The sequence below is a fragment of the Dendropsophus ebraccatus genome, chromosome 6 (assembly GCF_027789765.1).
Source record: "Dendropsophus ebraccatus isolate aDenEbr1 chromosome 6, aDenEbr1.pat, whole genome shotgun sequence".
In the NCBI taxonomy this organism is placed as follows: Eukaryota; Metazoa; Chordata; class Amphibia; order Anura; family Hylidae; genus Dendropsophus; species Dendropsophus ebraccatus.
The window spans coordinates 88,524,050-88,551,477 of NC_091459.1; the positions used below are offsets into that span (position 1 = coordinate 88,524,050).

General features: G+C 43.4%; 1 protein-coding gene across 2 annotated transcripts; it reads right to left on the reverse strand.

Annotated features, from left to right (window-relative positions):
* On the reverse strand, positions 1-25,816 carry LOC138794927 (diacylglycerol O-acyltransferase 2-like). Of its 2 annotated transcripts, none has more exons than XM_069973867.1 (9): positions 25,737-25,816; positions 19,618-19,730; positions 17,556-17,646; positions 16,406-16,513; positions 16,116-16,186; positions 14,355-14,559; positions 12,992-13,166; positions 9,964-10,166; positions 1-504 (listed from the first exon to the last, which is right to left on the reverse strand). In XM_069973867.1, the coding sequence occupies exons 2-9, from the start codon at positions 19,672-19,674 to the stop codon at positions 350-352; spliced, it is 1,065 nt and encodes a 354-aa protein (XP_069829968.1). In that variant the 5' UTR covers positions 19,675-19,730; positions 25,737-25,816; the 3' UTR covers positions 1-349. The 2 variants fall into 2 exon arrangements, with proteins under 2 accessions (XP_069829968.1, XP_069829967.1); XM_069973866.1 differs by lacking the exon at positions 25,737-25,816 and adding an exon at positions 20,953-21,111.
* Between the last annotated feature and the right edge of the window lie 1,612 nt (positions 25,817-27,428).

Below are 27,428 nucleotides of genomic sequence, written 5' to 3' on the forward strand. Positions count from 1 at the left end.
TTAAAACAGGGTACATTCATTCTTTATGTCAAAGTTGACTATACAGAACATTTTTTACAGACATATTACATTCTTCCTGTTACACACTGTATGTCCTCCCAACCCACGTCATTGTCCACCGATAACAGAGTTACAACACCGGTGACACCTGTTCCTGGAAGACTTGCCATGAGTCACCTAGGCAGACAATGCTTCACACTGGACATGAGAGAAGTGCAGTACGGTTCCCTAGGTGTCACCTAGCAGGTGTACAGTAGAGACCCCTAACATATTCTGATGCTGCTGGCAGTCAAATCCATAATCACTGCATTGTTGGCCTTTGGTTCAGCTATTCTTTTATATCCTCTTCTTATACCAGCACTAGAGAGTCACTTTGTTGCAGACCAAACCGTTCCTTGTGCGCGTTAAAAAGGTCCCGTAGACTTTTAATGTAGAGTGAATGATACGTGTCCACCTCCTGCTCAGAAGGGTTCTCCATTTTAGGCACAGGGATAGGTTTACCCACTAAAAGAAAAAACTGAAATTAGGTCAGGATAATCACTACAATAGTCTTTGGGGTCACCTAATAACAAGGCTTAATCCCCTGAAGAGAAGACACACCTTATAGTTCACGTATGCTGTGTTAATGATTTCCTATCCAAGCACTAGAAACTAAAGGCTGTGCACATGTGCAACTATATATATATATTTTTTTTGGTCAGACTAATCTAAAATAAGAATGAAGGTCCCTCTGTATGGCCTTGTGTGCGAGAAGAAGGAGAGGAAATGGAGAGGTAATGTTTCTGCTTGAGGAGAATGCTAAAAGGCATGGGGAGTCATAGGTTAATTATATTTACTGGGAATTTTTGGAATACGCATATGCAAACAAAAAGAAGAGAGTTTGCCCTTTTGTGTCGCTTTTTGGAGGCAGCATTACTGCAGGTCATTGCCTGACACCTTTAAAGGGGTACTCCAGCATGAGAAAATTGTATTGTTATTAAACTATCATCCCAAGATATATAATATAATGTCATTACTAATAGTCCCCACAATAAACTGCAATGTGTGAACACAGCCTAGATGCTCTGCAACAGCTTTGGGCGGGGAATGTGCAGGGTGGAGGACTGTAATGAACAGCTGAGGGAAAGCAATGCATTCTGGAACTTGTAGTACTGAGCAACTGCTCAACCAGGAAGAACAACCACAAAATACAGAACAAAGACCCCCAAACAAATGGATTTTTGGTAGTTTCAGAACTAGGTCTGACAGGTAAGCAATGCCATATGCTTCTGCAGCAGATTTATTTTTTTAACCCCTTTAAATGCTAAGCCAGAATCACCCTTAAATGGGAATGTTACACATCTGTAGACAGCTGTTTCAAGGTGATTGCCCCTTGTCAGTACAGAGCAGGGTACTGGCTAAAGAAGCAGAATACAGAAACCATCTGACTACACAGGGTGACTTCACCCTCCCTTCTTGGTTATACATACACCTATGCACCAAATTTATCAAACGTAGTGAGAACAAAGAAAGTGCATCTAAATCTGTAAAACCAATGCACTTCACAAAGCTCAGTGAGAATATGAAATACTTTAGAGGAAACTATTAGTCTTTGATCTTAACTTTGGCAATCCCACTCTTCAATTCAGACCTGGTACTTTATTAGAAGGCAGGGTGGAGAGACTTCACGGGTGTTGAAAGTCCATTAAATCCATTTACAAAACTAAAATTTGCATATCCTGCAATTTAGAGAGTCATAATAAGCAGGAAAGCACATGTCAAGGTTGTATCCACACCTTAAAAACTGTGTCATTATGATAGCGTATATTAAACAAGAACTAAATTAGAAAGTGGAGATTTGGGAATTATGGTTCTAGCTGAACATAATCGTTTATATGAAACACATTGCCATGTTAACTGGTTTAATGATATTTCTGTACATCCAGACTATCACTATGAAAAAATATCTGGTGCGGAGGTGGCCCACCTAACTAGTATCAAAATGAGAGTCCCCTGTCCTTGTGTGAGTTCACTCCACAACACCCCTCAGTTTCTTGTAAGAGATGAGTGACCCTCAGGATGGCTTCTCTGGAGGCAAATAAAAGGCTGCACAATGACTCAGTTAGAGTTACTGCCCTTCTGTGCTGGGGTCCCGGGTTCAAACACCAAAGACAGTGTTCTGTGGGGGTTTGTTCTGGGTCCTCTGCTTCCTTCTACACTCTAAAATCATACTGATAAGTTTATTTAGCATTAAAGAGGTTATCCAGTGCTATAAAAACATGGCCACGTTTGCACCACTCTTGTCCCCAGATTGGGTGGCGTTTGATACTCAGTTCCATTGAAGTAAATGGAGCTTAATTGCAAACCACACCTGAACTGGAGACAAAAGTGGGAGAAAAGTGGCCATGTTTTTGTAGCCCTGGATAACCCCTTTAAGATTGTAATCCCCAATGGGGACAGGAACCAATGTGAGAGGTGACAGTCTCTATACAGAGCTGTGTAATATGTTGGTGCTATATAATTAAAGGAATTGTTCTTATTCACTGTGAAATGGAATAGGACCAAAGCAACACGTGGCTGTTTTCTAGAAGCCCCATAACAGCTGTAGCATATGTATTGTGAGTTTTACTATGTGACACTCATGAGACTTAGTCGTGCTTTTATGTGAATTTAACACACCCTACTATAATTTTTCCTCTGAAGTCAAATTAATAAATCACAAGCAGCTATTTTTCATGGAAACAAGCATAGACACACGAGGACAACTTTCTGTAATGGAGCGGAAACAAACTGTAACTCCCAACTCCCATTGGTCTTTATTAAAGGGTTATTCCCATCTCAAGTAATGTAGGGCTTATCAATAGAGATGAGCGAACCGGGTTCGGGTTCGAGTCAATCCGAACCCAAACGTTCGGTATTTGATTAGCGGGGGCTGCTGAACTTGGATAAAGCTCTAAGGTTGTCTGGAAAACATGGATACAGCCAATGACTATATCCATGTTTTCCACATAGCCTTAGGGCTTTATCCAAGTTCAGCAGCCACCACTAATCAAATGCCGAAAGTTCGGGTTCGGATCGACTCGAGCATGCTCAAGGTTCGCTCATCTCTACTTATCAAGTAAAAGACTTTTGCAAATACATTCATTTAGAAAACTTGCCTCCTTGTCCTCATATGCTGATCTTTCACTCCCATTGTTTACAGCTTGTTGTCTAGGTTACCAACCACCTCTCTGCTCTAAATCCAGTGGTCTGTCTGGTGTGTACATAAATATGTATATATATTTTTATATTATTCAGTATACATATACATATATATAGCAGCAAATGAGGACGAGGAGGCAAGTTTGCTAAATAAATGTATTTGCAAAAGTACTTTACTTGACAAGCCCTACAAATATAACTATGTTAGTTAAGAAGGGACTATCCCTTTAAAGATGTTTTTCACTTTTTTCTGCAGCCTCCATGTATTTAGATTAGGTACAGGCTGCTTTGTCTCCTTCAGTGAATGTCAGACTATCTGCCTGCTCATTCTGTCACTCTTTCTGAGCTGGATTTCACTCTGAATGGTACAGAGCAGCCTGCACTGTAGCTGAAAATATGCAGAGTGCAGAAGAAGTTTTTAATAAAGACCTATGGCAAATGTTCTGTAAAAAGTACAATGCATCAATAAAAAAAATGCATTCAGTGTCCATAGCCTTTTAGTTCTATTCTTATTTACAGGAAATAACAATATGGTGACTTGGGAAGGAATGATGGATAAAGAAGTGCTTATCTGGTTTGGATTGTTAGTGGCATAAAAATTATTACAATGGCACATGCTAAGAGCAATATAGTGGGCACTCTGACATAAATTGGATACGGCTGAAGACGCCCCACACCAGGTCCGGGATACCGTCACTGTATCGGTGGTGCTCTACTTAGGTAGTGAAGTAAATCAGCAACAGTAGAAAGCATATAGTGCCACTCACCGAGTCCTTTAAAATGATGCTTTATTTCAGGGCAGATACAGAGCAACAAACAAGTGCATACCACAGAGGAGGAGCGACGATCGTTTCGCGCTACTGCGCTTCGACTGGCTCACAGTGATTGCGTCATCAGGCTCACTACAAGCTATGCGTCTGAGACGTCAATATTGCAATACAAGTAGTGTATACCAAAAGTGAAAAAATACACAAAATACATTAACAAAACAGTTAAAATAATATCATAGGATTCTACTACAAGAATGAGCTCATTTCCATTCTGTCATTTAGACCTGCAGGTCCCATGGCTCCCGTCCGTATAATCCAGGAGGTCTCGGTCCTGAGCAATGCTTTATGCCGATCACCTCCATTCTTATTTGGCGGTACCATTTCGAGACCTATGAATTTAAGACAAGAGATGTCACCACCATGTATCTCTCTTACGTGCGAAATAACTCTAGGGGAACTGGATCCTGATCGTATTGACTGTAAATGTTCCCTAAAACGTATGTGCACATTACGAATAGTTTTACCTATATAAAAGGTACAGCATGTACATAGTATGGCATAAACCACATATTTCGATTTACATGTCAGGAATTGTCTAATTTCCCATTCTATCCCACCAAGCCGCACAAATTTCAAACCAGCATTAAAAGAACAGTGTGAACAGTGGCCACATTTAAAATTACCACGCAGGGGATTTCTATGGAGCCAGATAGTTTCTTTTAGTTGTTGTCCACTATGTCGAAGCCTGTCACCTATCGTGTGAGTTCGTCTGTAGGAGAATAAAGGTTGTCGCTTAGCTGTCTGTCAGGTCGTGATCGTTTTCAATCAGATGCCAATGGCGTCTGATTGCTTCTTGTATGGTTTTGTCCATGGGGGTGTGTGTAAAAGTAAATACAAAACGACTGGCATCTTCTGCAATCCCCCTATCTCTAGTCTCTAAAAGATGGTGTTGTGTCTTTTCTTTTGCTCTTTCCCAACCATCCTTAACTATTGCTGGGGGGTATTTCCTGGCTAGGAAACGATTCGAAAGCTCCGCTGCTTGCTTATTAAAGCCCTCCTCATTACTGTTCAAGCGTCTCAGTCTTAGGAATTGGCTATATGGTATGGATCTCTTGATGTGAGGGGGATGGTAGCTATCAAAATGGAGGAGGGAATTGGTAGCTGTAGCCTTCATATATGTCTTGCAATATGAAGGACGAACTACAATTATTGAGCACTAAGGCATTGGAATTACGAGTTAATTCATTAGCGGATAAAGAGGTCCGCCTGTTCTGGACTATAAACTCGCTACACTCATATAATGAATGCCAAAGAGTCCCGAGGGGCCTACGTCAATTTAAAGAACCTGCTCAATATGGTGATGACACAGATTTTTTGAGATTGTGGAAAACAGCCCACATGGAACACTCTCTCAATTTAATCCGAATTGTGCTCCAACGAAGCCAAATGGACTATGAGAATACTACGGTGGAACTTTGTAGAGCCAAGAAAGAGCTTAAAAGTAGATTCTCAGACGAACAAAATAAAAACTTTTGGTCCAAACTGGACAAGAAACTCATTATCACTCAAGCGGAAATTAAAGAGAAAAAACCAGATAAATTCTTGAGAGATAAGACGGACTATGAGAATGACAAAGTGTTCAACTGGGGAAATAAATCTAACAAGAACAAGAAGCAACAATGGAATCGTAGGAAACAGAAAAAGAGGAGTCAAGATTTCTGGACAACAGATTCCGATTCGAGCCTGTCTGATGAAACTTCAAGAGGTCCACCAGGAGGTAGAACAGCTGTAACCCCAAGGTCGGATACTGCCCCTTTAGGGGGAGCACACGAAGGGGGAGAAGGAAGAAAACCCCAAAGATGGAATCAGGGCCAGAAAAGAAAACAAGTATTCTGGCACTAGAGGACGATACTGATAATTCAGGTACATCTTCTGTTATCAATTTGACTGATATGTGCCATTAACAAATGACTGTGTATCCCTACTCTCTAAAGGGCTAAATTTTTGTCTGGTTGAAAAATTTGACGTAGTTAAATTTGAAGTAGATCTATTTAAAGCTGTGCGTAAAATGAGCTTGAAAAAATTCTTTGCTAAGAAACCCCTTAATACTGTATCTAAACTACCTGGGGAGATACCAGCCCAAGTGGGACCACTGGGATTCAGTTCCCTAATGGATGTCCCTACAGACATCATAGAGGGTACACTGTTACTGTCAAGCCTAACGGAGAGTGATGTTCCAGAGCCTCCTACGGAACTTGACAGCAATTTCATAGGTGGTCGGAAATCAAACTTCTGCCCCCCGATTCAACCAGGGGGAGCACTAGATCTTTTCTCCACCATGGTGTCTAGAGATCTTTAATTTATCCCACTGATAATCCCAACCTGACAATAGGGGAATCTAAAGCGTTGTCCTGGCTACGTAGTCGCACCGATTTAATCTGCAAGAGGGCAGACAAAGGAGGTAATGTTGTTGTGATGCACATGGACTACTATCTCCATGAAGCTGACAGATTATTAAATGACTCCTCTGTCTACTTGCAGCTTAAAGAAGCCCCTACTGCTAAATTTTCGAGCCAACTTCAAACATTGTTACATACTCAAGTGGAGAAAGGAGCTATTTCAAAGCGTACTGCTGAAAAATTGCTACCTGAATTCCCCAAAGAGCCTTCCTGGTACTTCCTCCCAAAAATCCATAAATCGCTCATCCATCCCCCTGGTCGCCCTATTGTGGCGGGGATAGGATCAGTAACGGAGAGTTTGTCGAAGTACCTGGATTGGCTCTTGCGCCCTACCTTACAGAGTATTCCTACATACTTAAAAGATTCAGGTGATTTTTTGAAGGCTTTGGGTAATGTTACATGGCAAGATGGATTTGCCATGGCCTCCATTGATGTGGAGAGCCTATACACCCGCATCCCGCAGGATGCGGGTGTACAGGCGATCCAGGAGGTCCTAGCGGGATTAGGGAAACCGGAGTCCTGTATTAGCTTCATTTGTGAATCACTAGAATTTGTATTAAGTCATAATGCCTTTAAATTTAATAACAGATGGTATAAACAGATATCCGAAGTGGCAATGGGGACACCAGTGGCTTGTGCAGTAGCCAATCTATTTTTAGCAATTTTCGAAAAACGCTTCATATTTTCCATGAATAATCCTTTCATTCAATATATTGTGACATTCCTCAGGTTCATGGATGATGTCTTTATTATCTGGTTCGGTACTGAAGATCAGTTCTCCTCATTTGTTGAGTATTTGAACACAGATAATAAAATGAGCATGGCTTTCACTTCAGTATATGGAGGAAATAATTTGGATTTTCTTGATGTGAGAGTGGAGATTGTTGATGGTGCTATCACTTCATCAGGTTTTCGTAAAGCTACAGCTACCAATTCCCTCCTCCATTTTGATAGCTACCATCCCCCTCACATCAAGAGATCCATCCCATATAGCCAATTCCTAAGACTGAGACGCTTGAACAGTAATGAGGAGGGCTTTAATAAGCAAGCAGCGGAGCTTTCGAATCGTTTCCCAGCCAGGAAATACCCCCCAGCAATAGTTAAGGATGGTTGGGAAAGAGCAAAAGAAAAGACACAACACCATCTTTTAGAGACTAAAGGGGGATTGCAGAAGATGCCAGCCGTTTTGTATTTACTTTTACACACACACCCATGGACAAAACCATACAAGAAGCAATCAGACGCCATTGGCATCTGATTGAAAACGATCACGACCTGACAGAGACAGCTAAGCGACAACCTTTATTCTCCTACAGACGAACTCACACGATAGGTGACAGGCTTCGACATAGTGGACAACAACTAAAAGAAACTATCTGGCTCCATAGAAATCCCCTGCGTGGTAATTTTAAATGTGGCCACTGTTCACATTGTTCTTTTAATGCTGGTTTGAAATTTGTGCGGCTTGGTGGGATAGAATGGGAAATTAGACAATTCCTGACATGTAAATCGAAATATGTGGTTTATGCCATACTATGTACATGCGGTACCTTTTATATAGGTAAAACTATTCGTAATCTGCACATACGTTTTAGGGAACATTTACAGTCAATACGATCAGGATCCGGTTCCCCTAGAGTTATTTCGCACGTAAGAGAGATACATGGTGGTGACATCTCTTGTCTTAAATTCATAGGTCTCGAAATGGTACCGCCCAATAAGAATGGAGGTGATTGGCATAAAGCATTGCTCAGGACCGAGACCTCCTGGATTATACGGACGGGAGCCATGGGACCTGCAGGTCTAAATGACAGAATGGAAATGAGCTCATTCTTGTAGTAGAATCCTATGATATTATTTTAACTGTTTTGTTAATGTATTTTGTGTATTTTTTCACTTTTGGTATACACTACTTGTATTGCAATATTGACGTCTCAGATGCATAGCTTGTAGTGAGCTACTTAAGCTGCGCCTGATGACGCAATCACTGTGAGCCAGTCGAAGCGCAGTAGCGCGAAACGATCGTCGCTCCTCCTCTGTGTGCACTTGTTTGTTGCTCTGTATCTGCCCTGAAATAAAGCATCATTTTAAAGGACTCGGTGAGTGCCACTATATGCTTTTTACTGTTGCTGATAAAAATTATTACGATTTTGGAGAATTACAACTTGATAAACTAACACATGTAGAATGTTTGTATAGTTCATATTACTTTTGTTCTAATTTAGTTCCATGTTGTTAATAATGTTCATTCTGATATGTATGTCTCCATTTTGGAAGTAGTCATTTAGTGATTTTTTTTTACTATATCCACAGGAAATAAGTGAAAAGTATAAGTGAATTATTACATGGCTAAACGACTAGGTTCACATTATGTTTTCCTGTGTTTCACTATTTCTGTTTCAGTAGGTTTAATGCCAACGTACAGGGAAATGTGGTCAATTATATTTTTTGTATATTTAAAAAAATGGATAGGTTTTAATTAGGGATGGTCCGAACCGAGTTCGGTTCGGGTTCATACAAACCCGAACTCTCGGCAATGATTCCCGCTGTCTGCCCTCTCCGTGGAGAGGGTGGATACAGCGGGAGGACCGCCTGGAAAACTGGGATACAGTCATAGCCATAGGCTGTATCCCAGTTTTCTAGGCGGTATCCACCCACTGCATGGAGCGGGCAGACAGCGGGAATCTGATGCCGAGCGTTCGGGTTCATACGAACCCGAACCTCAGCAGTTTCGGACCATCCCTAGTTTTAATCTATTTTTTTAATCATTCTGCAGTATGGCATCTGTTTCTATTTTCTTACTTTTTTAAAGGAGAAGACCGGCGAAAATTTTTATCAAAGTATTGTATTGCCCCCCAAAATTTAAACAAATCACCAATATACACTTATTAAATGCACATAAGGTCCTTTTTCCCTGCACTTACTACTGCATTAAAGGGATTATCCAGAGCTACAATAACATGGCCACTTTCTTCCAGAGACCCACTCTTGTCTCCAGTTTGGGCGGGTTTTTGCTGCTCAGTTCCATTGAAGTGAATGGAGCTTAATTGCAAACTGCACCTGAACTGGAGACAAGAGTCGTGTTGTCTCTGAAAGAAAGTGGCCATCCTATTGTAGCACTGGATAACCCCTTTAAGGCTTCACTCCCTGGATAAATAGCTGATGTCACGACCAGACTCCCAGAACTGTGCGGGCTGTGGCTGCTGGAGAGGATGATGGCAGGGGGACACTGAGGGACACAGGGCACTGGAGGGACACTGAGCAACCCTCTGCCATCATACTCTTCAGCAGCCACAGCCGCACAGCTCTGGGAGTCAGGTCGTGACATCACCATGTTATCTCGGAAGTGAAGCCTTGATGCAGTAGTAAGTGCAGGGAAAAAACACTTTATGTGCATTTCCCTTAATAAGTGTATATTTGTATACATTTTGGGGGGCAATACAATATTTTAATAAAACATTTTGCCAGACTTTCTCCTTTAACTTACACATTAAACAAAGATAATGCAGTGTGAACCTATCCTAAGCTAAACAAAATACGAAGATAGCACTAACCCACGGTGTTGATGGCTTTACGAAGGGGCATTATTCCTTTGGAAGAGCTGGAAAGGATCCCTTGTCCAAAGAAGATACAGGGTGCAAAACCAATCCATTGCTGGAATGCTTCTTGCAGGGTCCTTTTCCAAGTGCCGGGCTCAAAATGATATTGCTCAAGTACTTCATTCTCCCCGAATGAATAGATAGGAACCAAGGATGCTCTAGAAGAAGTACATATATCACAGAATGAAGTATGCAATTCATGACAATACTAGATGTCAATTGTAGTAGTCACTACTACTGGAAAGGATTTTTAGGATTCAAGAGAAAATTTATGAATAAAAAACATCTGGAAGAATTTAACCCAATAATGGCACCAAAGCCACTTTGCACACTGCTGTCATCACTGCTATAACACCATAATACCTATATGGCTATTAAAATCCTTCTCCCTTACCCTACTTTTTTAAAGAACATTTCCATCTGAGTTAAAACAATTATCTAGAGATATACGCCCCTGATGTCTTCTTCTGAAGTCTCATATTTTTTGGTGTTTTGCCCAGTTTAACAGCTGCTGGATGACTAACAATAATGGCCACCATGGTAAGATCAAGGTTGCCAAAGGCTGCTTCCCAGAAGTAGTACCATACAACACATAGTTAACAACACTAGAGCTGTTCCTATATAATTTTAGGAGTATAGTCTCAAGTTTACATGAATAAAATGCCAGTTATACCAAATAGTCAAGTGGGTAGTCCTACTCCCTATGTGACAGCACTGCCTATACACATTAATACAGTACATAGCAAATTGTCAGTCACTGAGTAGGACTGCCCACTTGACTACTAGAATGACCAGATATTTACATCTCCCTCATGGCCCTGGGGGTGGGGGCATAGTTCTGGAATTTTAACCAGAAAACCTAGGAAACATTGCTATAGATCTTCCTTAAGGTTCTTAAAGTATAGGCATAAACCCTAGGCTTTGGACTACAGCCCGTCTCTCCTGTAACCCTCTAAGTATATAACTTTATTACTCGGTTTAGATGTATGACTTTGTAATTTATCACACTGATTTATTGCTATAATTTAAATTGCTTTTCTGGATAATATATTTATGATAATTGGCACTGTATTTGTAAAGAGGATATAAAAACCTGCTGAAACTGGTCAACTGGTATTTTCACACAAAGGAAGTGCCAATGCTTTTATGCTGTTATACTTGGGCATTATATCATGTCTGCCTCAACAATTTTAGAAAGATGAGTGTGGTCAGACACTCAGACTCTCTTTCTTGTGGTAGCTGCAGTTATAATCATGTGGTACAGACACAATTCAGCAAACCTTAAGACCTAAAACAACCATTTAAAAAAAAAGACAAATGGGCTTGACTCTTGTTCATATGCCCCTACTACCCTCTATGAGCCAGATTAGTGCATTATCTGATCCAACATGTTTTAAAGGGGTACTCTAGAGGAATACATAGTCTGTATATATGGGGCCTATTCCACGGAGCGATAATCGGCAGAATCGGCCCGATTCGTCCGATTATCACTTGGTGGAACAGAGATAACGATCAGCCGATGATCGTGTCATCGGCTGATTGTTTATTTAGGCCCAAACCTAAAATCACCCGTCACCCCCCGCACATCGCTTCATGGAACAGCGGTGCGCGGCAGGCGACCGACGATTTGAGAAGCAGCATACATCTTCTCCTCTGCTCCGTCTTCCTTCCTCCCCGGGTCCCGCGGCGCAGCATCAGCTTCGGTGCGGCCTGACTAAGCTGTCAGACCGCTCAGCCAATCACTGGCCAGAGTTGATGCTGCGCCACGGGACCCGGGGAGAAAGGAAGACGGAGCAGAGGGAAAGCCCTGCTAGGTAATGTATGATGCTGCAAGGGCTGCAAGGACAACGGTAACCATGTCCCTACAGCCCTCGCTAACGATTGTCAGGCCGTGGAATAGGCCCAGTAAACGAGCGCCGATCTAGCAGATCGGCGCTCGTTTACAGCGTTGATCGGGCCCTGCTCTGCCCGTGGAATAGGACTCTATGTTTCCCAGACTCTCTAGGGCTGCATCCAACTTCTTCAGCCACTGGTAATCAAATGCTGAATGGCAATATTTGAGCATGTTCGAGTTGCTCTCATCTCTCTATATAAAAACAAGCCTTTTGTGACTTCTGTGTGGCTCTTTCCAATCCAACACAGTGCTCCCTGCTGCCACCTTTGTCTGTGTCGGGAACTGTCCGGAGAAGAAGAAAACCTCCACCTTATTCTGCTCTGGAGAGTTCCTGGCATGGACAGAGGTAAAAGCAGGGAGCACCATGTCAGATTAGAAAGAACCACATGACTTCCGAAAGGGTACACAGCAGCTGATAAGTACTGGAAGGTTTTAATTTGATTTATTATACAAATATGTAAAACTTTTTGTACTAGTTGCTTTGAGATTTTATTTTTGTTCTCCAGAATATCCCTTTAACAGTATGACCATTCATCTGCATGTAAACTATATAGCTGTTAACTGTTATGAGGCTGTTACAGGAGCAGTTCCAATCTGAACGTCCAGTTTCTCTGCAAATTACTCTTAATCACTGATAGCTCCAGTAGGGAAAATTATTAAATGTGATAAACTTTTCTTTCTTTTTTTTTCTTTTTTTTTTTTTTGGGGGGGGGGGGGGGCTACTAAATGAAATTTTCCAAAGTGGACAACCAACGTAAAGTGTGCATATCATTTTAACGACCTTCTGACATGCCCATATGCAAAGACCTTCACTAAGACCAACGGGCAGAGGTAATCAAGCTTTTTCAGTCTTTTTTTTTACTGATGTAATTTAACTGACCTTAATATGATACAGCTGTAAGTTTATGTAGATAAAAAAGAGCTTGTGTTCACACTTAATGTTTCTTTTTCAAGGACAAGGACCTATTTCATGGCAGTGGGAGTAGCTGATGCAGCTCTGAACATTGGGTTCTTCCAACAGTCATGTTTACAATGAAATGGAAATATTACTAGATGGCATGAACAAGTAGTTGAGCTGTAGCCACTTACCCATTAGCCAGGGCCTTCCTGATAAACCCCTTTCTCTTCTTCAATGTCAGTATATGTTTATACCGGATACAGTTTAATGCCTCTGCTGCTCCGCCTATGACAATTACCACTGCATTCCCAGAAGACTGGCTGGAGAGTAGGTAGTCTATAGAGGAGTGGGCCACTGAGCACATCCCTGTCACCAAAATCAACATATCAGAAACCCAATGTTTGTTTACCATAACAATACATGACAGTGGCATTTGTTCTAACACATAATGTGAACACAAGCTCTAAATAAATATCCAAAATAAGATGGGGCGTAGCTAGGACTCATGGGGCCCCATCGCAAACGTGTATATCGGCCCCCCCTCCTACGCACAACACAAAGCACTGTATATATATATATATATATATATATATATATATATATATATTCGTGATGCCAAAAATAAAATCTCTTGGCCAGAGGCAGAATCCTGAGTACAGCTATAAAACGACTGGCAGAGCAGAGAGCCAATGGCTGCTTGCTCTGTCAGTCCACTGTATTTAACTATAAGGGTCCATTAGGAGCCCTTACGGTCAAATACATAGGTGCAGGAGCAGACTACCTTATACTTAACCCCTTATGTACTGTTGTGTGTAAGTGACCTAATGTTCTCTTATATGCTGCAACACAAAAAAAAAGAGTTAAAAAGGAAGACAAGGAGATCTCTGCTTCACTGCTCATGCACTGATAACCCCTGACCTCTGCATGGAGCTTGCACATTTTCCTACTGCTTGTGGCAGCCAGAACAGAGGTCAGGGGTTATCAGAGGAGTAAAGCAAAGATCTCCTTGTCCTCTGCTTATTAACCCTTTTTATGCTGCAGCATGTAAGTAAACAATGGGTCACTTATACACTGCAGTACATGAGGGGTTAAGCAGAAGGACACAGGAGGGCTCTTATCTTCCCTGTGCATCCACGGGCCCCCCTCAAACACGGGCCCCATAGCAGCTGCCTGCCCTGCTTGTAAAGTAGCTACTCCACTTAAAATAAGCTATGTGAAGTTGTGTGTCTAATAATATAACCTCCACCGTTAGTAGACATGCCATATCTCTGTTCCTATGAGCTTTTTTTGCACAGTAACATTCTCATTGCCTCTCTGGGAGACAATAGTGCAGTCCTGTAATTTAGTGCACATCAAGATTTTGGTGTCACTACCTGAGGAGAAAGGGGGGCTCTGCTCATTTCCCTGTAAATCACAGGTGTCAAACCTGCAGCCCTCTTGCTGATACAAGACTACTATTCTCATCAGGTCTGGACAGTCAAAGCTTTTAATGGAATTAGGTTCTAGATTGTCTGTTTTTAGCACAGCAGTAAGTCATTGTAGAAGCGCATTTACCTGCAGCCAGTAGGTAATCTCGGTATAAAGGCACCTTAAAATTTCCTGCTAATGTGGTCAGGTGTGGCTTCAAGTTGGGGAAGATGTGGGAAAATCCGGTACTATTTGTGCCAAAGTTACAGAATGCTCCAAAGCTCATGATGCCGTGAGGGTGGTAGGCAAAAATATAGTTGTGTTTTGGGTCTAGTTCTGCCGTTTTATGGAGCTGAAAGTGAAAACAGAACTTAGTTATTATATATTTCATTTGGGCTATTACCTAGAAACAACAAGAATCTATCAGCTCTAGATCATGATCAAAGGTCTGGTGTCAAAAACGGCAGTGCTGAGCTGCAACATGCATGCCTCCTTCTTCCTCACCTTGATTGATTTACTGAGCTCAGCTTCCAGCATTAAAACATATATATCACTCAAGGCCAGGAGAGGTGAGGGAGGGAGGAGGCATGCATACTGTGGCTCAGTACAGCCTCTTTGGCACCTGAACTCTGAGCATGATGTAGAACTGACAGATTCCATTTAAAGAATAAGATAAAATTAGATTACAGGGTTTGTCTAGAACTGAAAAAAAAACATACAGACTGGAATAAGGATTAAAAAAATAAATAGAACATGTGGGCCTCAGTACAAGGGTGTCGTATTTTTCATCTGGTAATCCATTATGTGCATTTATTGGGCAACTGAGGGAGAATATGACAGGGTGATTGTTTGCTCAGGCAGTAAAGATTTTGTAATGTACCTCTGTGGAGTGAAAGAAAACAGGAATATAATCTTCAAAGGGGTTGGCAGCTAAAGTGTAAAATTGTTCAGTGTACAGTATGTACTCATTGACCTTACTGACAGCAGCTCCCTGTGTACTTCATAGAGCTAATATCAGACTCCCCTCCTCCAGGCTGGGCTGTCCTGCTCTGTGGTGATTCTGTCCAAAAGATGGTTGAGCATGGAGAAACATGTGATCATACCCCTAGCTCTGTATCCTCCACTAGCCTGTATATGCCTATGAAGGATACAGAAGGAGAGGCATTGTCACATGTTCCTCCAGGTTTGGGATCTTATGGACAGAATCACCATTCAGCACATAGAGCAGGAGGACACACTGTGGAAGAGGGGTGTCTGATATTAGCTCTATGAGGTACACAGGAAGCTGCTGTCAGTGTTTACAGTGAGTACACTTGTGTATACTGTAGAATGAACAATTTTACAATAAAGTGGCCAACCTCTTTAACCCTCTTTCGGGACCCACACAATACATTGTTGGGTCCTTTAGTAGTAAGATAGAAGACGAATCGTGAAATTAATGGGTTCACTTTACTATTGTATAGCCTACTAAATGTGGCCAGTTCCATGAAGTGCCAGAGGGCTACTGACTACAATACTGCCTGGTAGGACATATTGTAAAGGCAGTACAGTATAAGGGTATGTTCACACTGAAAAAATTAGGCGGAATTCTGCGTCGGAATCCCGTCTGTCTCAGTGTGCCATAGCCTGTCTATGGTAGAGCGTGCGCTCCTCCGCTGCCGCCGCCCTCCACTCGAAGAAGTGACATGTCACTTCTTGAACAGAGAGTGGTGGCAGCGGAGGAGCGCGCGCTCTTCCATATAATACTATGGCACACTGAGGCAGTGTGAACATACCCTAACCATGAAAACCTACACATGCCCTTATCAATCTCCTTACAGATTTCCCAGGTTACTTCAGATTTTTGTTACTCATTCATGTTTTCATTGCAAAACATGTTACCCTCCATACACTAATATTTACACCCACCTTAATTGGGAAATAATCTCTAAAGTGTTTCCACATGGTCCATTTACTCATCCAAAGAGACCTCCTTCCACCTACAAAACAGACAGCATGGAAAAGAATCAAATATGATAAAATATATTAGTATGTAGTAAATGATTTACAAATCTGATGTGTCATTTTGATTTATTCATAACTGATCCCTTACACCATTCTTATGCCTGATTGTTAGCACTGTGACAAAGCAGAAAGACGGTATGTCCCTTAATGTACTGGAGATAAGGTCTACTCAGGTTGTCCTTTTTACCTCTTACCTCTTTCTGGTGTTTTCCAATCAGAGATCATCCAGATGATATAGATGGCGAACACTGGCCATAGTTTGCTGTATATAACCCAGCTGATCAGGAGAGCACACACTGGGCCTGAAGATAAAATAAATGGATTTACCAGGCACATCTGAACATGTGAAATGTTTATCGTCTGTGATAAGTTTATATATAATATCTGCACAGACAGTCAAAGTATTTTCACAGTTTCACAGATTGATGAATTCTGTGCACAAATCTGGCAGAATCAACAGGGTCGCAAGCAGTTTATCCATTCACTGCGTATTGGTGGTGTACTGTATCTGCATCTCAGCTACTGTTCGGCTGAATAGGAGCTGAGATGCAATAACTTGGTCCCACTGATAGGGTGGGTTCACACTGAGGAATCCACACGGAGAAGTTCCAGCGGATTCTGTTGCTCGCCCCTGCTCGTGGCTGCGCACATCTCCGCCTGTGCTTTGATTCCATTCTATGCATAGGAGGATTACGCTGTCTGCCAAAAGAATACGCAGAATTCACCTGACCACAGAATGAAGTCTATTGGACAGGCGGAAATACACACGGCCCTGAGCAGGGACAAGCAGCGGAATCCACGGGAACTTCTCAGTGCGGATTCCTCAACGTAAACCCACCCATACACAGTAAACAGTGACATACTGCTTCCTGCCCTGTTCACTCTGTAGTGCTCCACCAGTGACTGATGAGCTATGTACAGGATAGCCTGTGGGTAGCTCATCAGTCTATTATGGCCCAAAAATCCCTTTAAGACTGGCAATAAAAGGCCGTTCTTCAATTAATTTACCCCTATGAATCTAATGCATTTTGCTGTATTAGCCAAACAGCACAATAGTGTTAGTTTAGTAATCAACCAACAGATTAAGGGTATGTTCACACTGAGCAAAACAGGCGGAAATTCCAAGCAGAACCCACGCCGCGAACTCCACTCGGAATCCCGCACGCCTCACTGATGTCAATTCTTTAAACAGAGAGCGGAGGAATCACAGTAAGGCAGGCGGGATTCTGAGCGAAGTCCACAGCACTGGTTCTGTTCAGAATTTCCGCCTGTTTTGCTCAGTGTGAACTCTTCACCCTAATAGTTCAAAAAGAATTGGAATTAAAAAAGATGTATCACACTTACCTAGCAGCAAAAACGTCAGTATCCATTGCAACACACTAAGAGTCTGCAGAAGTTCAGTGTATGTAGAGTTGTGTTTCTGATTGTCTTCTATCTGCAAAGATGTCAATGTTTTACACTGAGGGGCATGTATGCCTTAGGCTGAAAACACACATGGCAGCATTTTGGAGTGCCGCCACTGCACTTTTTGTGCCAAAACCAGAAGTGGATCCAACAGGAAAGAGAAGTACAAGTCCTCCCTTTATATTCTCCATTTCATCTGAATCTACTTCTGGTTTTGGTACAAAAACTGCAGTGGCTGTTTAAAAAAAAAAAAACAAAAAAACAAAAAAAAAACTGCCGTGTGTCTTTCTAGCCTGATACACATTCCCTGACTGTATAATCGTGCTTACTCCCATTATTATCAGACTATTAACTGAATTGCCATACAAATAACACATCTCAAGAACCGGAGGTCATATCATGAAACTAAGGGTCCTATTCCATGGGCTGAGGAGGGCCCGATCAACGATCTAAACGAGCGGCGATCTGCTAGATCGCCGCTCGTATACTGGGCCTATTCCACGGCCCGATGATCGCTGAGTGAGGGCGTTACCGATGTCCTTGCAGCCCTTGCAGCATCATACATTACCTGCAGGGCTTCTTCTCCGCGCTGTCTTCATCCCTGTGTCCCGCGCGTTCTATCTTCAGAATGGCAGGTCAGCTGACAGGCCACACTCAGCAAGCTGAGCGCTCCGTCAGCTGACCGACCATTCGGAAGATAGAGCGCGCGGGACCCGGGGATGAAGACAGCGCGGAGAAGAGGCCTGGAAGGTAATGTATGATGCTGCGCTTCTGAAATCGTCGGTCGCCCGCCGCGCACCTCTATTCAACCGTAGCGATGCGCGGTGGGGGAACGATGATTTTAGGTCTGGCCCTAAATGAACGATCAGCCGATGACACGATCATCGGCTGATCGTTCTCTTTATTTCACCGAACGATAATCGGCCGAATCGGGCCAAATGGGGCCGATTCGGCCGATTATCGTTACTGTGGAATAGGGCCCTAAAGCTGGGTTCAAACTACATTTTTCCTATCTGTTTTTTTTTTCTTTCTTCAAAAAACGGATGAAAAAAACGGATGTATTTGTGTGCATCTGTTTTGATCTTTTTTGCCATTAACTTCCATTATTTAAAAAAACAAACAGATCAAAGAGGATCCGTTTTTTCTAACCGACACAAAAATTAGGTTGACTACGTTTTTGTGTCTGTTAAAAAAAACCCGGATCCTTATTGATCCTTTTATTAATAATAGAAGTCAATGTCAAAACGGGTCTAAACAAATGCACATATAAATGCATCTGTTTTTCATAGTTTTTTTTTTTTTGCAAAGATGAAAAAAAAAAAAAAACGATTGTAGAAACGTAGTGTGAAACCAGCCTAAGCTAACCATAGCAACATGTCATTTTTAAGGGGGTTGTATACAGATCCAGTTGAGACTATAAATGCATGAACTGGAGGTCTCTGGGGTTCACTGGAGGTCATTACATATGACTGCTGGGATTCTGGATCACATCTTTAGGCCATGTTCAGATGTGCTAAAACAGCAGCCGTTCTGCAACACGGCTGTTGTCACAGGACTGCCACTGTCTGAGATGTTCAACCCAGCCGGTACTGCATCGGTACCGATACCGTCTGGGTTAACATCACTTCTATTTAATTGGAATACAGGCACATTCGGGTGTTCCCTCACTCCAATTACCCAGTGCAGATAATGTAAAAGTATGGCCAGTGCCATACTTTACATTGGGGTTATGGATCAATTTGAGGTTATTACAGGATGGGAAATAATTTGTCACCATTTTAATGAAATAGTGGTGGTGTGTGGGTGTTTGGCAGGGTTCAGGTTAAAATATTTTTTTATTTTTTTTATAGATCTAAATCTGACCTTACAAGGTATTACAGATTAGTACCAGGCAGATCCATAATTACAGAACTATGTCAGCTGTGAGGTTTACCAGTTGAAACCCTTTTGTTACAAAGCAGAAAGCCTATGTAAGCGGTGTTAATATTCCTTGTAGGCTCACCTCCTGGTGGGAATCCATCTGATAGGCAGCTGTGGCCTTTGTCACATATCTGAACATGCAAAGATCCACGAAGGATAGCGGCAGAAAGGAACCAGTAGATTATATACCTATTGCTGGAAGTAAAGCAAACAGTATAATCACCATTCATTGTGCAAGAACTCACCAGTGATCTCTCATATACAGCAAAACCCCTTTCAGACAACTACCTAATATCAGAGTAAAAACCGGTAGTTCTCTTAGGGTACGTTCACACTGAGTAAATTAGGCAGAATTCCGCGGTGGAACTTTCCGCCATGGAATCCCATCTGTCTCAGTGTGCCAAAACATCTCTATGGGAGAGCGCATGCTCCTCCGCTGCCGCCGCTCTCTGATCAGGGGAGTGGCATGTCACTTCTTTGAGCAGAAAGCTGCGGCAACGGAGGAGTGCACGTCCATCTCTCCCATAGAGATGTTTTGGCACACTGAGACAGATGGGATTCCGCGGCAGAAAGTTCCATCGCAGAATTCCGCCTAATTTACTCAGAGGGAACATACTCTTACAGAGTAGAGCCAACATATAAAGTCTGCAAAAGAAAATCCTGCTCCAGATTAGAACAGTCTTGTGAAGAGAGTAAACTGAATTGCAAATATATCCACATGTATATATGAAATAAACAATTTATTTAAAATAAAATAGGTTGCAGCAAATTAGCTTCTTCTTATAACCCAGGATAAAGGGGTTACCCATGAAAAGAAAAACATAGTTGCCAGAAACAGCGCCACTCTTGTACCCAGTTTGGGTGTGGTATTGCAGCTCAGCTACATTCAAGTCAATGAAGCAGAGTTGTAATATCACACACAACCTGAGGACAGGGGTGGTGCTATTTTTGAAAGAAAGTAGCTATGTTTTTCTAAGCCTGAATAACCCCTTCTAGTCGTGTTATCTGTAATGATCAACCTATGTATTATACTCTATGTTGCACTGTGCTGGTCTGTTATGGACTTTTGTGGGGCCCAATGGACTAACTTATATCTGATGAGCAATAGAATTCAATGCATAGGGGTTAACCCCAAACCTGTACTAATATTCACCTATATCAGGGGTGTCAAACTCTCCGCCTTTCAGCTGTTGCAAAACTACAATTCCCATTATGCCTGGACAGCCAAAGCCGAAGGCTATAGCTGTTCAGGCATGATGGACATTGTAGTTTTGCAACAGTTTGAGGGCCACAAGTTTGACACCTGTGTATTAGATGGTAGTAAAATAGTCCATCTCATCACTGTAGCACTTCTGCACAGGCCACAGCATTTGATCAGCTTGTTCCCCTTACAGAATTCATCCATACAGACACCTACCTTCCCCCCAGTAGGGGAAGTCACTAGGCTGCAGTCCTTGGAGTGTGTCATTGGCAGGGGTCATCCACAGCTGTGCCCAGACTCAGCCGCACACATGGTCCTGGGCTTAGGATATCAGGGCAGATGGAGGGGTCTGGTACCCACGCGCACTCTCACACATACAGGATGCAAGACGGATCCTGATTCGCTGATCTCTGAGGCTTCTGATTGGGCAGTTTTTTTTCCCTTCGCCTGAAATTCATCGGATGCTGTGATGTCGCAGGATCTGGATAAGAATTAACTCCTGCCTAGCCAAAGCATTTCCTAGCAAATAAGGGCTGAACAGCTGTTCTTCTGAAGAGAGATGCTGAAATCTGATCTGCTACAGAGACAACACCAGCAGATGCCTGTGTAGACCTATTCAGTCCCCTGGCTTGTAGACTTTGTCTGTGATTTGACAAATGTATTTGAACCCTGGATTTACACACAGGACCATTTTTTTTATGCTGCACAAGTTAAATAAACCAATAAAAAAAATTATGAAAAATGTACTTAAGCTTTTCTTGACTGATCAATTGATCCAAAGGATCATGACAAAATAGATGAAGTCTGGTACAAGCTGACACATTCTAATAGAAATACAATCTATTCTACAATAAATCTACGATAGCAGACTGTAAACCTGCCTGGGATAAACATATACCTATCCTAAGATAATAAGAAGGGAAATACTAAAAGGTCAGACTAGATGGACCCAGTGGTCTTTTTCTGCCGACAATCTTCTGTGTATCTATGTCTCCCTTCTATGTGATCCTTTAGTGACTGCATCTACATAGACTCTGCTGATGATTATGATAGTAATTGTTCACGGTGAGGTGTTGCTGTCATTAAAAAAAAAAAAAAAAAAAACAACTCTGACGTCACAGACATGCCTGAGGTTTTGATCATTCAGGGTCTGAGTGCTGGGACTCCCACAAACCACCAAAAGCAGGGGCGTAGCTAAGGGCTGATGGGCCCTGGTGCAAAATTTTAGTTTGGGCCCCCCCTTATAGTCACTCTAAGGTGACGCCCCTTAATGTGGCACTGTGTCCCCTCATGTACTGTACTACTGCCCCATATTATTAATTGACTGTACTGTGTCATTCTCTAATTGTTTTCTAACCTTTGAATCAACAGCTGTATCCCTCCCTGTGCCCCCTGTATATAGCAGACCAGTATCCCTCCCTGTGTCCCCCTGTATATAGCAGACCAGTATCCCTGCCTGTGTCCCCTGTATATAGCAGACCAGTATCCCTCCCTGTGCCCCCCTGTATATAGCAGATCAGTATCCCTCCCTGTGTCCCCCTGTATATAGCAGACCAGTACTCCTCCCTGTGCCCCCTGTATATAGCAGACCAGTATCCCTCCCTGTATATAGCAGACCAGTACTCCTCCCTGTGCCCCCTGTATATTGCAGACCAGTACTCCTCCCTGTGCCCCCTGTATATAGCAGACCAGTACTCCTCCCTGTGCCCCCTGTATATAGCAGACCAGTACTCCTCCCTGTGCCCCCTGTATAAAGCAGACCAGTATTCCTCCCTGTGCCTCCTGTATATAGCAGACCAGTATCCCTCCCTGTATATAGCAGACCAGTATCCCTCCATGTCCCCCCTGTATATAGCAGACCAGTACTCCTCCCTGTGCCCCCTGTATATAACAGACCAGTACTCCTCCCTGTGCCCCCTGTATATAGCAAACCAGTACTCCTCCCTGTGCCCCCTGTATATAGCAGACCAGTATCCCTCCATGTGCCCCTGTATATAGCAGACCAGTATTTCTCCATGTGCCCCTGTATATAGCAGACCAGTATTTCTCCATGTTCCCTGTATACAGCAGACCAGTATCCCTCCATGTGCCCCCTGGATATAGCAGACCAGTACTCCTCCATGTGCCCCCTGTACATAGCAGACCAGTACTCCTCCCTGTGCCCCCTGTATATAACAGACCAGTACTCCTCCCTGTGCCCCCTGTATATAGCAGACCAGTATCCCTCCCTGTATATAGCAGACCAGTACTCCTCCCTGTGCCCCCTGTATATAGCAAACCAGTACTCCTCTCTGTGCCCCCTGTATATAGCAGACCAGTACTCCTCCCTGTGTCCCCTGTATATAGCAGACCAGTATCCTTCCATGTCCCCCTGTATATAGCAGACCAGTACTCCTCCCTGTGCCCCCTGTATATAGCAGACCAGTACTCCTCCCTGTGCCCCCTGTATATAGCAAACCAGTACTCCTCTCTGTGCCCCCTGTATATAGCAGACCAGTACTCCTCCCTGTGTCCCCTGTATATAGCAGACCAGTATCCCTCCATGTCCCCCTATATATAGCAGACCAGTATCCCTCCATGTCCCCCTGTATACAGCAAACCAGTACTCCTCCCTGTGCCCCCTGTATATAGCAGACCAGTATCCCTCCATGTCCCCCTATATATAGCAGACCAGTACTCCTCCATGTGCCCCTGTATATAGCAGACCAGTACTCCTTCATGTGCCCCTGTATATAGCAGACCAGTATCCCTCCATGTCCCCCTATATATAGCAGACCAGTACTCCTCCATGTGCCCCTGTATATAGCAGACCAGTACTCCTTCATGTGCCCCTGTATATAGCAGACCAGTACTCCTCCATGTCCCCGTATATATAGCAGACCAGTATCCCTCCATGTCCCCCTGTATATAGCAGACCAGTATCCCTCCATGTCCCCCTATATATAGCAGACCAGTACTCCTCCATGTGCCCCTGTATATAGCAGACCAGTATCCCTCCATGTCCCCCTATATATAGCAGACCAGTACTCCTCCATGTCCCCCTGTATATAGCAGACCAGTACTCCTCCCTGTGCCCCTGTATATAGCAGACCAGTACTCCTCCATGTGCCCCTGTATATAGCAGACCAGTACTCCTTCATGTGCCCCTGTATATAGCAGACCAGTATCCCTCCATGTCCCCCTATATATAGCAGACCAGTACTCCTCCATGTGCCCCTGTATATAGCAGACCAGTACTCCTTCATGTGCCCCTGTATATAGCAGACCAGTACTCCTCCATGTCCCCCTATATATAGCAGACCAGTACTCCTCCATGTGCCCCTGTATATAGCAGACCAGTACTCCTCCATGTGCCCCTGTATATAGCAGACCAGTACTCCTTCATGTGCCCCTGTATATAGCAGACCAGTACTCCTCCCTGTGCCCCCTGTATATAGCAGACCAGTATCCCTCCATGTCCCCCTATATATAGCAGACCAGTACTCCTTCATGTGCCCCTGTATATAGCAGACCAGTACTCCTTCATGTGCCCCTGTATATAGCAGACCAGTATCCCTCCCTGTATATAGCAGACCAGTACTCCTTCATGTGCCCCTGTATATAGCAGACCAGTACTCCTCCATGTGCCCCCTGCTGCACTCCTCTCCTCCATGGTATAAGCTGGATCCTGCAGTACTGAGGCTCCTCCCCCTGCTCGGATCCCCATACCCCTCAGCTCTGCAGGATCCAGCATACACCACTGAGGAGAGGAGGATCACAGCGTCCCTGCAGTCAGCACTTCACCTCTGAGGAACTTGCTGCAATCCTCCTCTCATCTCCTCATCACTGTGAGCGGCTCCTGCAGGGTGGAGGCCCCTCCCCCAGACCAGGTCACGACCCCATACTCACTGATTTCTTCCTTTCCTGCTGCACAGCATTGTGACTTGGCCCTGGGGGAGGGGCCTCCACCCTGCAGGAGCCGCTTACAGTGATGAGGAGATGAGAGGAGGATTGCAGCAGCGCGATCCTCTCAGTTTCCTCTCAGATGAAGCGCCGCCTGGGACTTGCTGTCATCTGACTAGGTAAGAGATCCAGTCAGATGACAGCAAGTGCCATCAGTAATGTCAGTGGAGCTGGGGACATAGTGCGTGGGCTGGGGGCCCACAGGAGGAAGTGGCGAGGGGGGCCGGCGGGCCCCCCTAGCGTAGGGGCCCGGTCACCATGGCGACCATTGCGACCCCTATAGCTACGCCACTGAGTCCAGAAGGAAAAAGAAGAAGTGATCAGTTAAGCTCTTCTCCCCCCATTTCACACCTCACTGAAGGACAGAATCTGTAGAAAGTCTATGGAGGCACTCTTCTGCATCTAAGCATTTCTCCTTACTTATTTTAGCGATTCGTGGGAGTTTTAACATTCACTGATCAAATATTTTGACACATCTTTATGACATATCCGTTTGTTTAAATCTTTTTTAATCTGGCCATCCACATGACATTACGTGAAGCAATTATCAGTCGTATTTGGCCAATATCAGACGTTACAGCTGATAATCGTTTATTGTAATAGAATACACAATGTCAGCTTATCGTTGTCTTTGAACTTGTTGAAATGTCAACTATCAGGATAGCAGCAGACCACCGCTATCTTCTATGGGCTGCCCGGACGATCTAGTGATCACCCAGGCAGCTCCCAGCGCCCCCCCTGCTCTTACCCGCTTGGTGTCGGCGCGTGTAATAGCACCGGAAGCAAGTGGGGAAGGAGAAGCAATCGAGCGCTGACCTGACAGGTTCTGAATTACCCTGTGTAATAGGGGCTTTAGTGATTTCACAGAGATTGGCCAACCTTCTTTTGTGTCTACGCTTCTCAGTATAAGTTTTCGTTTGCACAATGTTTAGGGCTTTAGATGGTCCCATTTGTCTCCACTATGAACAAAAGCAGGTGACAGTGTGCCCTATTTATCATCATAATGTATGAATTCTTCAGAGCATATCTACTGAAAGGTCTGCAGAGTGTGAACCTACCTCAAGAGTCTTCTTAGACCTGAGAAGAACTCTTGTATCAAGATGTTGTAGGTGAGCCTGTAGATCCAGCACACTTCCTGGGAAACCCTTGCTTTATGTGGATTGGATGAGGATTATCCTGCTGAAAAATGCCAGTGTGAAGCCATGCGAGGCAACACATGTGACTGCAGGACTTCCTGCACATATCACTGAGCTGTTAGTGTTCCTTGTATCACTACTAGGGAAGACCGACTGTCATTTGAGATGGCTCACTAGATCACCACACCAGCAGTAGCTTAGTCTACACTACCTAGGAGTAGCCTCTGAGAGGCTTTTTTTACAGGGCTGTGGGGAAGCACTTTTACGCCCTATCGTGGCAAGACCCAGTGTCTAGTCAGACCCCAACTATAATAATTTACATATCTGTCTGAATTAATCATGGCATAAAAAGTATCTACAAGTCAAAGTAAATGTGGTGCAAGGCTTGTGCATCAGTTTTTTCCTATAATAAACATAATGAACACAATGCTACATGTTAATATGAAAAACATGGTCTAGAATTGTCGAGTAAAATAATATATAGGTAAATATAAAGTATAAAAAGCACATAGAGTGGAGTGACTATATCCAAGACAAGACTGAGGTCAACAGGATGAATAAACCTGACAACTAAGGATATACAATAGGAGGTGTAGATAATGGTAGAGAAGAATAAGAATGCTGAAAAAGGGCTAGGCTATGGGCAGAGCACCTAATATAAAAAAAAGCCTATTCTTAAAGAAATAAATAGAACAGTGGCAGTTTGGGAGTGGGGCTGTATATTGACACTAGGCTGGGATTATACATGTAAATGTTTCTCCTACCTGTCTGTCAATAGAAAGGACACCTTCTTGTGTACCATGTAGGGATGGTCCGAACCTGGTTTGGACGGGGTTCGTACGAACCCGAACCCTCCGCAATGATTCCCGCTGTCTGCCCGCTCCGTGCAGCGGGCGGATCCAGCGGGAGGAACGCCTGGAAAACTGGGATACAGCCATAGCAATAGGCTGTATCCCAGTTTTCCAGGCGGTCCTCCCACTGTATCCGCCCGCTGCATGGAGCGGACAGACAGCGGGAATCCGATGCCGAGCGTTCGGGTTCGGTCCATCCCTACTACCATGTACCAAAGCAACCTTCAAAGACGTTCAAGCCTTGGCCTTTCCAGCTATCCAGTCATCTGCATGATAGCCTAAACCATTAATTTAATTAGTATAAAACAAAATGATCAGCTTTTATTTATTATGCTATATTCCTATACTATATGTAGCCTTATCAAAAGGGACATAGACAAGCCTGTATTGGACGGATAGGTAGTTTTCTGTACTGAACAGCAGCAGGACTTCCTCTCACCACAATTGCTACCCATACAGGGGCGTCTGGTGGTCTAGACTGGCTTAGCTATTAACATCCAATATAAATAAGTATTCTTATACATTGTTCCTCTGTCACTAGTTTGAACTTACTAAAAAGGCAGCCTTTTAAAGAGTCACTGTCTTTATAACTTTCAAAATCTAGTGCCCCTCTTTTGGTGGGACAGTCCCTACTTTTGCCCCACATCCCTCTGTCCCTCTTTGCCCCTTACATGTCCCTCTTTTTGACTTAGGAATTACATTTGCATTAATTAACTTTTTATGTTGATCTAGAAAGTGTCTGGTTTCTTACTGTACAATAGAC

What these genes read in the sequence shown, in the direction of transcription:
- LOC138794927 (XM_069973867.1), bottom strand. Translation starts at nt 19,674, where the DNA reads ATGTTCAGATATGTGACAAAGGCCACAGCTGCCTATCAGATGGATTCC. An exon ending in AGATGGATTCCCACCAGGAG is followed by an intron (nt 17,647 to 19,617) that starts GTGAGCCTACAA and finishes ACATCTTTGCAG; the next exon opens with ATAGAAGACAATCAGAAACA. An exon ending in AGGAAGGCCCTGGCTAATGG is followed by an intron (nt 10,167 to 12,991) that starts GTAAGTGGCTAC and finishes TACTTCTTCTAG; the next exon opens with AGCATCCTTGGTTCCTATCT.